Source organism: Dendrobates tinctorius, unplaced genomic scaffold (genome assembly GCF_039654945.1).
Source record: "Dendrobates tinctorius isolate UK_male_01 unplaced genomic scaffold, ASM3965494v1 ptg000070l, whole genome shotgun sequence".
NCBI classification, from domain to species: domain Eukaryota; kingdom Metazoa; phylum Chordata; class Amphibia; order Anura; family Dendrobatidae; genus Dendrobates; species Dendrobates tinctorius.
In genome coordinates this window covers 72815748-72827817 of record NW_027361738.1, presented here as the reverse complement: position 1 = coordinate 72827817, position 12070 = coordinate 72815748, and the positions used below count along the sequence as shown (strand labels likewise).

Here is a 12070-nt window from a genome sequence, read left to right as displayed (position 1 = left end):
CAGCCCAAATACAGATGTTTTTTCGGAGCTCCCTGGACGCACCTCCCTAATCCAACATGACATTGTCACAGAGCCACAGGCCAAGGTCCGATTAAAGCCATATCGAGTGCCTGAGGCCCGGCGACAAGCCATCTCGGAAGAGGTAAAAATGATGCTACAGTTAGGGGTCATAGAAGAGTCTCAGTGAGTGGGCCAGCCCAATAGTTCTAATACCCAAGCCTGATGGGTCTCTAAGATTCTGTAATGATTTTAGAAAACTCAATGACATTTCAAAGTTTGAAGCCTACCCCATGCCCCGGGCTGACGAGTTGATAGAGCGCTTTGGGCAAGCACGGAATTTTACAACTCTGGACCTCACAAAAGGTTATTGGCAGGTACCCCTAACAGAGGCGGCGAAGGGAAAGACGGCGTTTATAACACCTGAGGGGCTGTTCCAGTATAAGGTGTTACCCTTTGGGTTGCATGGCACTCCAGCAAATGTTACAGCGGTTAATGGATATTGTTCTCCATCCCCATCGCCGCTATGCCTCAGTCTACCTAGATGATATTATTGTGTTCAGCACCGATTGGGAAAGCCACTTAGCAAAAGTACAGGCAGTGGTAGACTCCCTGCGACAAGCAGGGCTAACTGCCAACCCAAAGAAGTGTTTCATAGGGTTGGAGGAAGCCCGATACTTGGGTTATGTCATTGGGAGGGGGGTTCTCAAGACTCAAGTGAACAAGGTCGAGGCAATTCAGAACTGGCCCCGTCCCCTCACAACAAAGCAGGTAAAGGCCTTTTTGGGTTTGGTGGGATATTACAGGCGATTCATTCCCAACTTTGCAACCCTGTCCGCGCCTTTAACAGATTGTTTAAAAGGAAAAAAATCTGTGATGGTCCACTGGAATGATCAGTTAGAGGAGGCCTTTACAAAATTAAAAGGGGTACTGTGTGGTACACCAGTCCTGATCACTCCAAATTTCAAAAAAGAGTTTGTGGTGCAGACTGATGCCTCTGAGATAGGCCTCGGTGCCGTGCTGTCTCAGGAAGTTAACGGGGAAGAGCATCCCATTAGTTTCCTAAGCCGGAAGCTTACCCCAGCTGAAACCTGGTACAGTATTGTGGAGAGAGAGTGCCTGGCCATCAAGTGGCCACTGGAATCATTGCGCTACTATTTGCTGGGGAGAACATTTCGGTTGGTGACAGATCATTCCCCTCTTACGTGGATGAGTCAAGCTAAGGAGAGGAATGCCCGAGTCACCAGGTGGTTCCTGTCCCTGCAAAACTTTAAATTTTCAGTAGAACATCGCGCAGGCAGATTACAGGGGAATGCAGATGCCCTGTCCAGAGTTCACTGTCTGTCATGCGTCCACCCCTCTAGGGTTGAACATAGGGGGAGGTATGTGGTACAGTAAAGGGTGTTTTACTCGATGGAAGATATATTTCTCCTAGCAGATTAACGTTTGGCCGGTTTTTCCTTAAAGACGGGACCTGCGATGATGTCAGGGTCACGTGATCAGCCCATGTGATGTCTACCTCACTGGTGGGAGGGGTTAGGCCCTATGTAATGGAGGTTGGTAAATGCCACAGTGTGAGTGTGTTTCTGGAAACTACAGGGACTTGTGTGGACGCAGCCTGCAACTTGTATATAGGATTCACATGCTGCAGGACTGTTGCAGCAAGACTCGGAAGAACCCCGGGAATGGCACCTGGCGGATGCCGCAGGACCTGGCAGCCGCTTAGTTATGCCCGTCCCATGCAAGGGGTGAGTCTGGGACCAGTGGTTCTCCAAGCTGGAGTATGTGTTTTATTTCCCTCATGTTTTGTTAAGCTGCTGGTTACTGAGTGACATTAAAACCACTGAAATTGGACTTTATGCCTGTGTGTTGCCTCGTTACTGCCGCCCAGCTATTGCCTACCAGAGCGAATCCCTACAATTGGAAGATCACAGGAGGAATGGGTCTGGTCGGGAATCCAGCTATCCAACCAGCTTCAGAGCAATGTTTTCAGGCTCTAGAGTTAAAAAAAAAAAAAAAATTAAAAAAAAAAATTAAAAAAACTTGCAAGTGCTGCACTGCTTGCTTGGGAAACCGGACACTATGGAAAGACTGCAGGGGTGGCAGGTAAAAAAATAGGCCTAAATGCATCTGCACTAATACAGGGTGCAGCGTACCCAAGTAAAATGGCAACTGCACAGGTGCAATAACAAATGAGACAGCCAGCCTACAATCAGGGATTGGCCGTGTGGCACCCCAGTGCAGAAAAAATAATCGCATGTGGCAGTGTTCACACAGGGAATGCAGAGCATCTGGTTCACAGCCTCTTAGTAACACCATATAGGGGGGCTGCCCAGTGCCAACTATAATGCATGCCGTGTGAACAGAGGCCACAGTTTACAAAACTATTTGGGCCCAACTGCACCCCGAAAGAAATATTAAGTGCACAAAAACATATTATTATTATTATGCAGTTAGGCATAAGGGAGAAGAGATATTGGGCGATAGTTAGACACAGAGGATGGGTCAAGGGAGGGCTTTTTGAGGATGGGTGTGATTGAGGCATGTTTGAAGGATGAGGGAAAGACCATTTGTAAGTGAAAGGTTGAATAGGTGTGTTAGAGATGGGATGAAGACTGTGGCCAAGTTAGGGATGAGGTGAGACGGGAGTGGGTCGAGGGCACAAGTGGTGAGGTGTGATCTTGACAGAAGGGTGGAGAGCTGATCTTCTGTCATGGTGGAGAAGCTGGCTTTTGCAGAGTGGCTAAGAGGGGCATTGGGGGCCGCGGGCCAAAGTTTTGTCTGATCGTGTCGATCTTCTGCTTAAAGGAGGCAAAGTCTTCAGCAGAGATGAGAGGAGGGGGAGGAGGTGCTGTGGGACGGAGTAGAGAATTGAAAGTGTTGAAGAGCTGTTTAGGGTTATGAGACAGGGAGTATATGAGAGATGCGAAGTTAGTTTGTTTTGCGGCAGAGAGCGTGGACTTAAAGCTGGCAAGGGACTGCTTGTATGCATTGAAGTGCTCAGTAGAATGGGTTCTCTTCCATCTCCGCTCAGCGGCCGTGGAAACCCGTCGCATTTCTTTGGTCAGGCTGGTCAGCCAGGGCTGCCTGCTGATTGTTCGAGTTTTGCTCTGCATGAGGGGGGGCGGCCGAATCAAGTGTTGCTGTTATTGTGGGGTTATAAAAAGTGGCAGCAGCATCTGTGTCATGAAGGGAAGCTATGACTGTAAGAGGGAGAAGGGATTCAGAGAGTGATTGTAAATTGAGGTGTTTGAGATTCCTGCCAGGGTGAGCGAGATTATGGAGCGGGGGTTGCGCAGTAGGAGAGGAGAGGGAAGAGAATGTCAGTAGGTTGTGGTCAGACAGGGGGAGGGGTGAGTTGAGATTAGTGAGGGAACAGAGACGGGTGAAGACAAGGTCCAGCGTGTGACCATCTTTGTGAGTGGCCGCAGAGGACCATTGAGTGAGGCCGAGGGAAGCCGTGAGCGATAGAAGTTTAGAGGCAGTTGGGGTGGAAGTGTCAATAGGGATGTTGAAGTCGCCCATGATGATGGTGGGGATGTCAGCAGAAAGGAAATGGAGTAGCCAGGTGGTGAAGTGGTCGAGAAAGGTGGAGATGGCTAGTTCTGGGGGGCGGTAGATGACAGCCAGTTGGAGGTTGGAGGAGGAATGGATGCGGACGGAGTGCACCTCGAACGAGGGAAGAGTAGCGGAGGGTGGCAGAGGAATTGGGGTAAAGGACCAGGTATCAGACAGGAGCAAGCCAACTCCTCCACCATGTTTATTGCTGGGGCGAGGGGTGTGAGAGAGATGGAGTCAGCCATAGGAGAGCGCAGCTGGAGAGGCTGTGTCAGAGGGAGTGAGCCAGGTTTCAGTGATGGCGAGGAAGGAGAGTTTGTTGGTGATAAAGAGGTCATGGATAAATGACAGCTTGTTGCAGACAGAGCGTGCGTTCCATAGGGCTCCAGGTAAGGGGGTTGGGGGAGTAGGGGCTGGATGAATAGGTATGAGGTTGTCATGGTTGCGAAGACGTGTAGAGGATCGTGGCAGGGTGGTAGAAGTGAGTATAGGGATGTGTTGAGGGGGGCCAGGATTTGGGGATATGTACCAGCAATGAGGAGTAGTAGACAGAGCATTAGAAGGTGGGAGGAGGATAGGACATGATGTGGCCATGCATGTCTGGAGAAAAAGGATTGTATGGGGAGGAACAGTTGCGAGGAGAAGGTTACATGTAGTGACAGTTCTCTCACGTACGTGAGACACTGACACACGTAGACCCATTCAAATGAATGGGTCTATGCAGATGTCAGCGTGTTTTCACGGACCGTGTGTCCATGTGCAAAACACGGAGACATGTCCGTTTTAACACGGACACACAGCCCGCAACACGTGCTGCACACGGAGAACTGTTCACACAGTCCTCCATGCTCACGGACGGCCGTCAGGAAGAAGCGCTACTGTAAGCGCTGTTCCTGGCGGCTGGTGCTGACCGCATCTGACATTCTGCTCTCCTGCTCTGCCGGCAGGAGAGAAGAATGAATGAAAACCCGACGTGGGGACCCCTCATTTTCATAACCAACCAGACGAAACTTACAGCTGGGGGCTGCATCCCTCAGCTGTCAGCTTCAGCCAGGTTGGTTGTGAAGAATAGAGGGGTCCCCACGCTGTTTTATTAATTAAATAACTTAAAAAACCGGTGTGGTGTCCCCTCTATTTTTGACAACCAACTTAACTAAAGCTGAGGGCTGATATTCTCAGGCTGATAAGGGGCCATTGATCTTGCCCCCCCCCCAAGCCTAAAAACAGCAGCCCCCAGCTGCGCAGAAAAGGCGCATCTATTAGATGCGTCTAATCTGGAGCTTTACCTTTACTCTTCCCTCTTGCCCTGGAGCCATGGCAAGTAGGGTAATAATAAGGGATTAATGGCACCTTTGTGTTATAAGGTGTCATTAAGCCCGGATTAGTAATGGAGAGGTGTCAGTAAGACACCAATCCATTGCTAATCCTACAGTAAATAAAAGGTTAAATAAAGACACTCACACAATAAGAATAATTTTAATGAAAGAATACAACACATACATTTTTATTATCTTTATTATACTGGTAATTCCTTGGCGAAGCCATCAATCTTCTGAAAAAAAGCTGAAAATTATAAAGCAAATATATACATAAACCTGTCCGGCGCTGGATCATGTCCCACAACGTAAATCCATCTCGGGGGTTAATATATTTACAGTCAGAGTGCTGCTAACACAGCCGCTGCCGACTGTAAATGACTGGGGAATGATTGGAGCAACCGAAGCATGTTGAGTAACTAGCGGTGACGTCACCGCTCATCACTGAGTGCGCTCTGCTCCATTCATTCCCCAGTCATTTACAGTCAGCAGCGGATGTATTAGCAGCGCTCCGACTGTAAATGTATTAACCCCCGAGATGGATTTACGCCGTGGGAAGTGACTGAGCACCGGACAGGTAATGTATACATTTGCTTTATTATTTTCAACTTTTTTTTCAGAAGATTGAGGGCTTCGCTAAGGAATTACCAGTGTAATAAAGATTATAAAAATGTATGTGTTGTATTATTTCATTAAAATAATTTATTCTTAGTGAGTGTGCTTATTTAACCCTTTCTTTACTGTAGGATTAGAAATGGATCGGTGTCTTATTGACACCTCTCCATTACTAATCCAGGCTTAATGTCACCTTATAATAGAAAGTTGGCATTAACACCTTTATTACCCCACTTGCCACCGCTACAGGGCAAGTGGGAAGAACGGGGCAAAGCTCCAGATTAGATGCATCTAATAGATGTGCCTTTTCTGGGCAGCTGGGGGCTGCTGTTTTTAGGCTGGGGGAGCCAAGATCAATGGCCCCTTACCAGCCTGAGAATATCAGCCATCAGCTGTTAGCTTTAGTCAGGTTGGTTGTCAAAAATATGGGGGACCCCAATCCGTTTTTTTAAATTATTTAAATAATTAAAAAAATAGCATGGGGACCCCTCTATTCTTCACAACCAACCTGGCTGAAGCGGACAGCTGAGGGCTGCAGCCCCCAGCTGTAAGTTTCGTCTGGTTGGTTCAGAAAATGAGGGAGAGAAGAATTACAGCCACGGTCAGCACCAGTCGCCGGGAACAGCGCTTACTGTAGCGCTTCTTCCCGGCGCCGTCCATGTGGTCCTGACACGGATAGCTCCGGTACCGGAATTATCTGGTCATGTCAAACCGCCCTAAAATGAAAACTGAAAAAGACACACACCTTGGGGTGGTGGGCAGATACTAATAGGAATCATTAGTGCACAGGCCGTCCGTTGTAGCTTACCGGTGTTCTAATACAGTACACTTCTGTTAATCAGGAGCCAAACTATTGTTTCTGGAATCTCTCCTGATAATTCAGAAGATTAAAAGATGACTTTGCCAAGATCGCTGATCAGCAGGCACCGTACCCGTGGTTTACTCGGTGGACATTACTGTATTGTTAATCTGTGTTTGTTTGTTTTTTGTGCAGTAACTTGCAATGGACAAATCAGTTTATGGCAAAAAATAATAGTTCAGGATGAGCGGAACGAGTGTTGGAACTGCGGTCCAGAGTCCATGTAGGAAAAATATCAGGAGCAATGCATGTTTGGAAAAGGAAGTTCAAGAACCTATAGTTCAGGCAGAATTCTAATTAAGAGGAGTCGCCTACTTGAACAAGGTGTTCGACAAGTTAGAAAGCATGAAAGTTAGGATAGGGCTGGCGCAACGTCATCTGGATAGTCTAAAGTCACGCTGGGGATGACCAAAAGTAAGAGATACATGGGTCTCCGGTCTAGCTGCCAGGTAACACAAATCTTTCCCCTCATCTCTAGTAATAGTCCCTAAATGTAAGATTATTAGTCAACCCCATTGAATATGGTCAGGAAGGGTACTATATTTCATGCTTTGTAACTTTCCACCCACTCTGTTTCAGTAGGCAACCCCACTTCATCAGCATTCTGCCTGCACTATAGGTGCTAATTTTTCCCCAAGAATGCATAGCTCCTGCCATTTTCCAATGGCTGGCTTGTCCCCCTCAACTGAAAGGCCAATTGGAAAATGGCAGGAGCTATGCAGTCCAAGTCCCACTTTCTGCAATAAAGCTCGGCATCATTGCAACTAGACAGATTACACTTGACAACAGGCAGTAGGCAATTAGATGCACAGAAGGGAGACACCTGACGGCCTACCGCCATCTTTCTTTTTTTTTTTTTTTTGGGGGGGGGGGGGCAAGACAACATAATTTTGAAATGAATGAACTTAGCAGATTGACTATCGCATTAACAGATTAACAGGCAAGTTCTCTTAAAATGCAGGGGCCATTTAAAGGGGCAGCCACCGTTTGTGTAGATACAAGTGTGACATTTGTTTGTATAATTAACAGTGTGGTAAAATAGTGGAAAAAAAAATTCTGCCATTGTTTTTGGGGTTTTACAGTGTTCACTGAGTGGTAAATATAACCTGGCAACGTGCCAGATTTTTTTTTTTATTATTTAAAAAGGAAGGTGTCACCAGAAAAAAATATTGTTTAAAATTAGGGTTTTATGTAAAATGTTTTTTTTGTTTTTTTTTTAATTCTTAATTTTTCTTTTACATGTCACAATCTGTAAAAAATTTGAAAAAACAAACTTGCAATTCTCACACCGGTCACTGAGGCTTTTTTAGACTAACTTCCTATTTCATCAGGAAAGAACACATGTTAATTATTTCAGGACATAACACGTACATTAGCCACAATGAAAGGGGTCTGTTGAAAATCTCTGTGGCGGTCATCATTTATTTTATTTATCTTACTTATATAGCGCCATCAAATCCGCAGCGTTTTACTGAATTTATCATCACTGTCCCCTATTGGGGCTCACAATCTAGATTCCCTATCAGTATGTCTTTGGAATGTGGAAGGAAACCGGAGAACCCAGAGGAAACCCACGCAAACACAGGGAGAACATACAAACTCCTTGCAGATGTTGTCCTTGGTGGGATTTGAACCCAGGACCCCAGCGCTGCAAGGCTGCAGTGCTATCCACTGAGCCACCCACTGTGGCCGTGATTTCTACTATATGCAGCAACACTATTAAAAACGTCAAAATTGTGCTTTTTTTGGTTGCCACAACACTGCAAAAAAGTTGCAAAAAGCGATCTAAACATCATATCAAAACATCATATCAATCCCAAACTGGTATCAATTAAAACGTTTCACAAAAAAAAAAAAAATTCAGCCATCACACAGTTCCATAAACCGGAAAAAAGAAAACGTTTCCGGTCTCTGAAAATGGCGACACAATAATAAAAAAAAATTTCTGACAAATATCCCTTATTTTTTTTTTTTTGAAACCGTAAAATAATTTTAAAAAGCTATACATGTTTGACCTCACCGTAATTGTACTGCTGAGGAGAATCACAACACCGGGTCATTTTTAACACACAATGTACGTCGTATATACAATTCACAAAAAAACAATGTCAGAATTGTGTTTTCTTTTGTTTGTATTTTCAGTAAACTATGTGGTAAAATGAACGGTGTCAGCCAAGGAACAATTCATCCCGCAAAAAACAAGCCCTCATATGTCTATGTGGACAGAAAAATTTAAAAAAATTGTTTTGCCTCTGGGAAGAAGGGGAGGAAAAACAAACACGTAAAAACGGAAATTGGCCACGTCAGGAAGGAGTTAAAACAGCAATTCTGGCATTTTGATTTTTCATTTATTTTTTTTTTTGCTTACCGGAGCAGATCGGGACCCCAATTTTAATGACTACATAACTTACGGACAGGAATAGCTACATTAATATTAGAACACGGGGTCTGATATTTATTTCCTGAAATATTGCCAATTTGGCCGAGGGCTTCGGTAGAGGTACCATGCTGGGCCCTATAAATCCCAAACATCAGGAGAGCCACAGGTTGCCCGAGCCCAATAATGAACACATCAGCGCTCCTCACGCTAGGAACAGATTTAAGAATCATCTCTAAAAATATCAGTTCCTTTTCTTCATATCTCTGTCTTTTAGAATCAATAATCTAGGAGAACTCCTCCGAGCTGTCAACTGGGTCAACATCTCCAGCTTGATCTTGCTTGGCTGATTCCCGTTGCATGAAAACGCTGGATTTAGCATGAGGTTATCAACTTGTGAGAGGATTAAAAGAGCGCCTTTTCAGCCCGGCGATCAGCTTAATGAGAATCTTGATACTGTGACTCCTGCTAGTCATTGATGAGAGTTAAGGGTCACGTTAGAAGACCACATATGAAAAAGATTCGCCTCTTCCAGATATTTTTACCGAGCTTTTATATCAAGTAAACTGGAGCCGTGCCGGGATAATAAATTATACACAGCCTGATCAAAAACCAATTAGCAATCAATGAGTATGAAGTCACAAAATGCAGATGTTCGCAAAGGTTCTTCCCAGAATAGAAGACGATGGCAGTGATACTTCGAGAAGTCTGGTGTTTATCGTTGCCCATACGTATAGTTTAGATCAAGATGCTAGTTCTTAAAAATATGGGGGATCCTGCGTCATTTGTTTTTTGGGTCCCCCCTTTTTAATATCCAGTAAAGGCTAAGTAGACAGCTGTGAACTGATAATAGCAGCCTGGGAAGCTCCATGTTTACTGCCCCCTTTCTAGACTATAAAGACGAGCTCTCAGCTGTCCGCTTTCCCTCAGCTGGTTAATAAAAATAAGGGCGACCGTATGCATTTTCTTTTATTTAGTAGCTACACGTACAGAAAACTACACACACACAATGCATTGATTACATGTCTCACTGACATATTTCTATCATCCATCTATATCTGTATCTACGACTGTTTTATTAGTTAATAAACTAGCTTGAAATGAGAGAGAATTACGGAATAGCTGATGTTAAAAACGCTTTGCATACGGATTGCATACACATGTCATCCGGATGCTAGGTGAGAAAAGAAAAGCCTGACATTCTCCAACTTTTCTGGTTGAGAATCTCAGCTACTTTACACACGCAGATGTAAGTACACCCTTACAGGGAGACCGTCAGCACAAACTGACTGTTCAAACCAACCACAGGTGCTTGGTGTACCCTTGGTGCGGCAAAATAGATCAGTATATGTTCCCACCAATTTTTCTCCATTTACCGCCTCGGTCTCCGGGAAAGCCAGAGCTGTCAATCAAGAAAGAGGAGGGCAGAGACAGATGGAAAACAAGTAGATACGAAAGTGCTCAGCCACACCCAAGAGTGCACCAAAACACTGTGCTTTGTTTGAGAAGTCATTTTGTGCTGACAGACTACCTGCAACTTGAACATCAAGATATACAATATATCTACAAAGTGAATTTCTTGGTCCACCAGATGGAAGAGACCGAGACAGTCAGTGTTTTTTTTTCTTTTCATGCCAATATGCTTCAATCATGGGAATACAGGGGGGGTAAAAAAAAACAAAAAAAAACTTCAACACAAAATAAAAAACACATTTCGCTATAAAACAAAGTACTCACTATTTGTAGGTTTCAGAGCGAATGTATTCAAAGACGTGAGACACTCCGAGCTGGAACTGATCGGCGATAGGCGTGACCCAGGGGTTATTCTCGGCTTTAAAAACTTGCTTTTGACCAGTCAGATCCAAATTTCCTGGAGGAGAAATAAACAAAAAGGATGAATTACAATATTTACACACAAACTGCAACATTACACCCCAAAGAAAAAAGAAAAAAAATTCAAAATGAGTGGAACAGGCTGCCACGAGAAGTGGTGAGTTCTCCTTCCATGGAAGTCTTCAAACAGAGGCTGGACAGACATCTAACTGGGATGATTTAGCGAATCCTGCTTTGAGCAGGGGGTTGGACCAGATGGCCCAGGAGGTCCCTTCCAACTCTACGATTCTATGATTCTATGACTCCTCCTCAATGTTGTTGGTCCCTGTCTATTCAACACAACTTTCTGGCATTTGATACGGAATTTCTGAATGTTCCTCAACCCAAAGAACAAACTTTCTAATCAAGACGATGTTCTCATTGGACACTGGTTTCCTTAGGAAAATTAGCATAATAAAATCCTAAATCTTTGTTATTCAGCCTAATCATCCTGCATCGGTCAGTCAGTAACAAAAAAAACTACCATACACTTCCTCGAGGAACACAGAGAAAAAGAATAAACATCTGTGTCCGTACACTGAACTCTGCAGCTCCATCTGCCTCTCTCACAGCAGAAAGTCACAGAATCAGCAGCTGGGATACAAGCAGCCAATTCACAGGGGCGGGGGCTATGTATACCTGGATGGGGACATATATCAGGATAGGGACTATTACCCCTAACGCAGGGTCTGGAGCAGTTCCCCACCCAAAAAGTGTGCTATGACCACATTTTTTGCTTCCGTTTTTTTTTGTCTATTTTCCTCCTCTAAAACCCAAGTGCGTCTTATGGTCTGGTGCGTCTTATAGTCCGAAAAATACCGTAAATGTTTCCATAATTTTTTCCGCATTGTATAAAAATATTTACAACTGTTTACAGCATCAATAAACTACATTACAATACTTACTACTATAAAAGTAAATCTTTAAGAAACTTTATCCTCTTTGGACATTACCTTGTTTTAAACTAGTCCCCTGACAATTAGCGGATCAACGAGAAGAACCCAGAAGCAACTGTTCCAATTATCCTGCAGCGCCACCACCCGAGAAATAAAGCATTACTTCTCCCTAAAATTAATGGTCTGTTTGCACTAGGCAGGTTTCATATGTCTGTGAAGCACGAAACGTGCTCAGATCGCAATACCTGGCCAGACCGCTGGGTCTCTTCACCTGAGCTAACTGGCTATATAAGCCCGTAAGGCAGTTAGCGACAGTCAGGAGACACAGCGGTCCGGACGGCTATTGGAATCCAAGTATGGTCCTGGTTTCAAGAATGTATAAAACCGGCGGCCGGTCCACACTTGAATTCACAAGTCCAATTTTTCCACAGACGAGAAAAACAGAACGATTATTCCGATCAGAGTTTGATAAGATTGAGGTCCGAGTGTCAGCCATTTTTCTCAATCGTGGAGAAGTAGAAAAAAAAATCCCCACCTTCTCCATGTCATCCGTGCAGTCCGATTTTTTCACGGATCTATT

The 12070-nt window shown here is 44.6% G+C and overlaps 1 protein-coding gene across 2 annotated transcripts in view; it reads right to left on the bottom strand.

The window, feature by feature from the left end:
* RSU1 (Ras suppressor protein 1) overlaps positions 1–12070 on the bottom strand; it is a 159294-nt gene that overhangs the window by 58673 nt on the left and 88551 nt on the right. For both annotated transcript variants that reach the window (XM_073581884.1, XM_073581883.1), the window contains exon 8: positions 10460–10592. In XM_073581884.1, coding sequence (XP_073437985.1) covers positions 10460–10592 — 133 coding nt within the window. The remainder of the gene's footprint in view (positions 1–10459; positions 10593–12070) is intronic.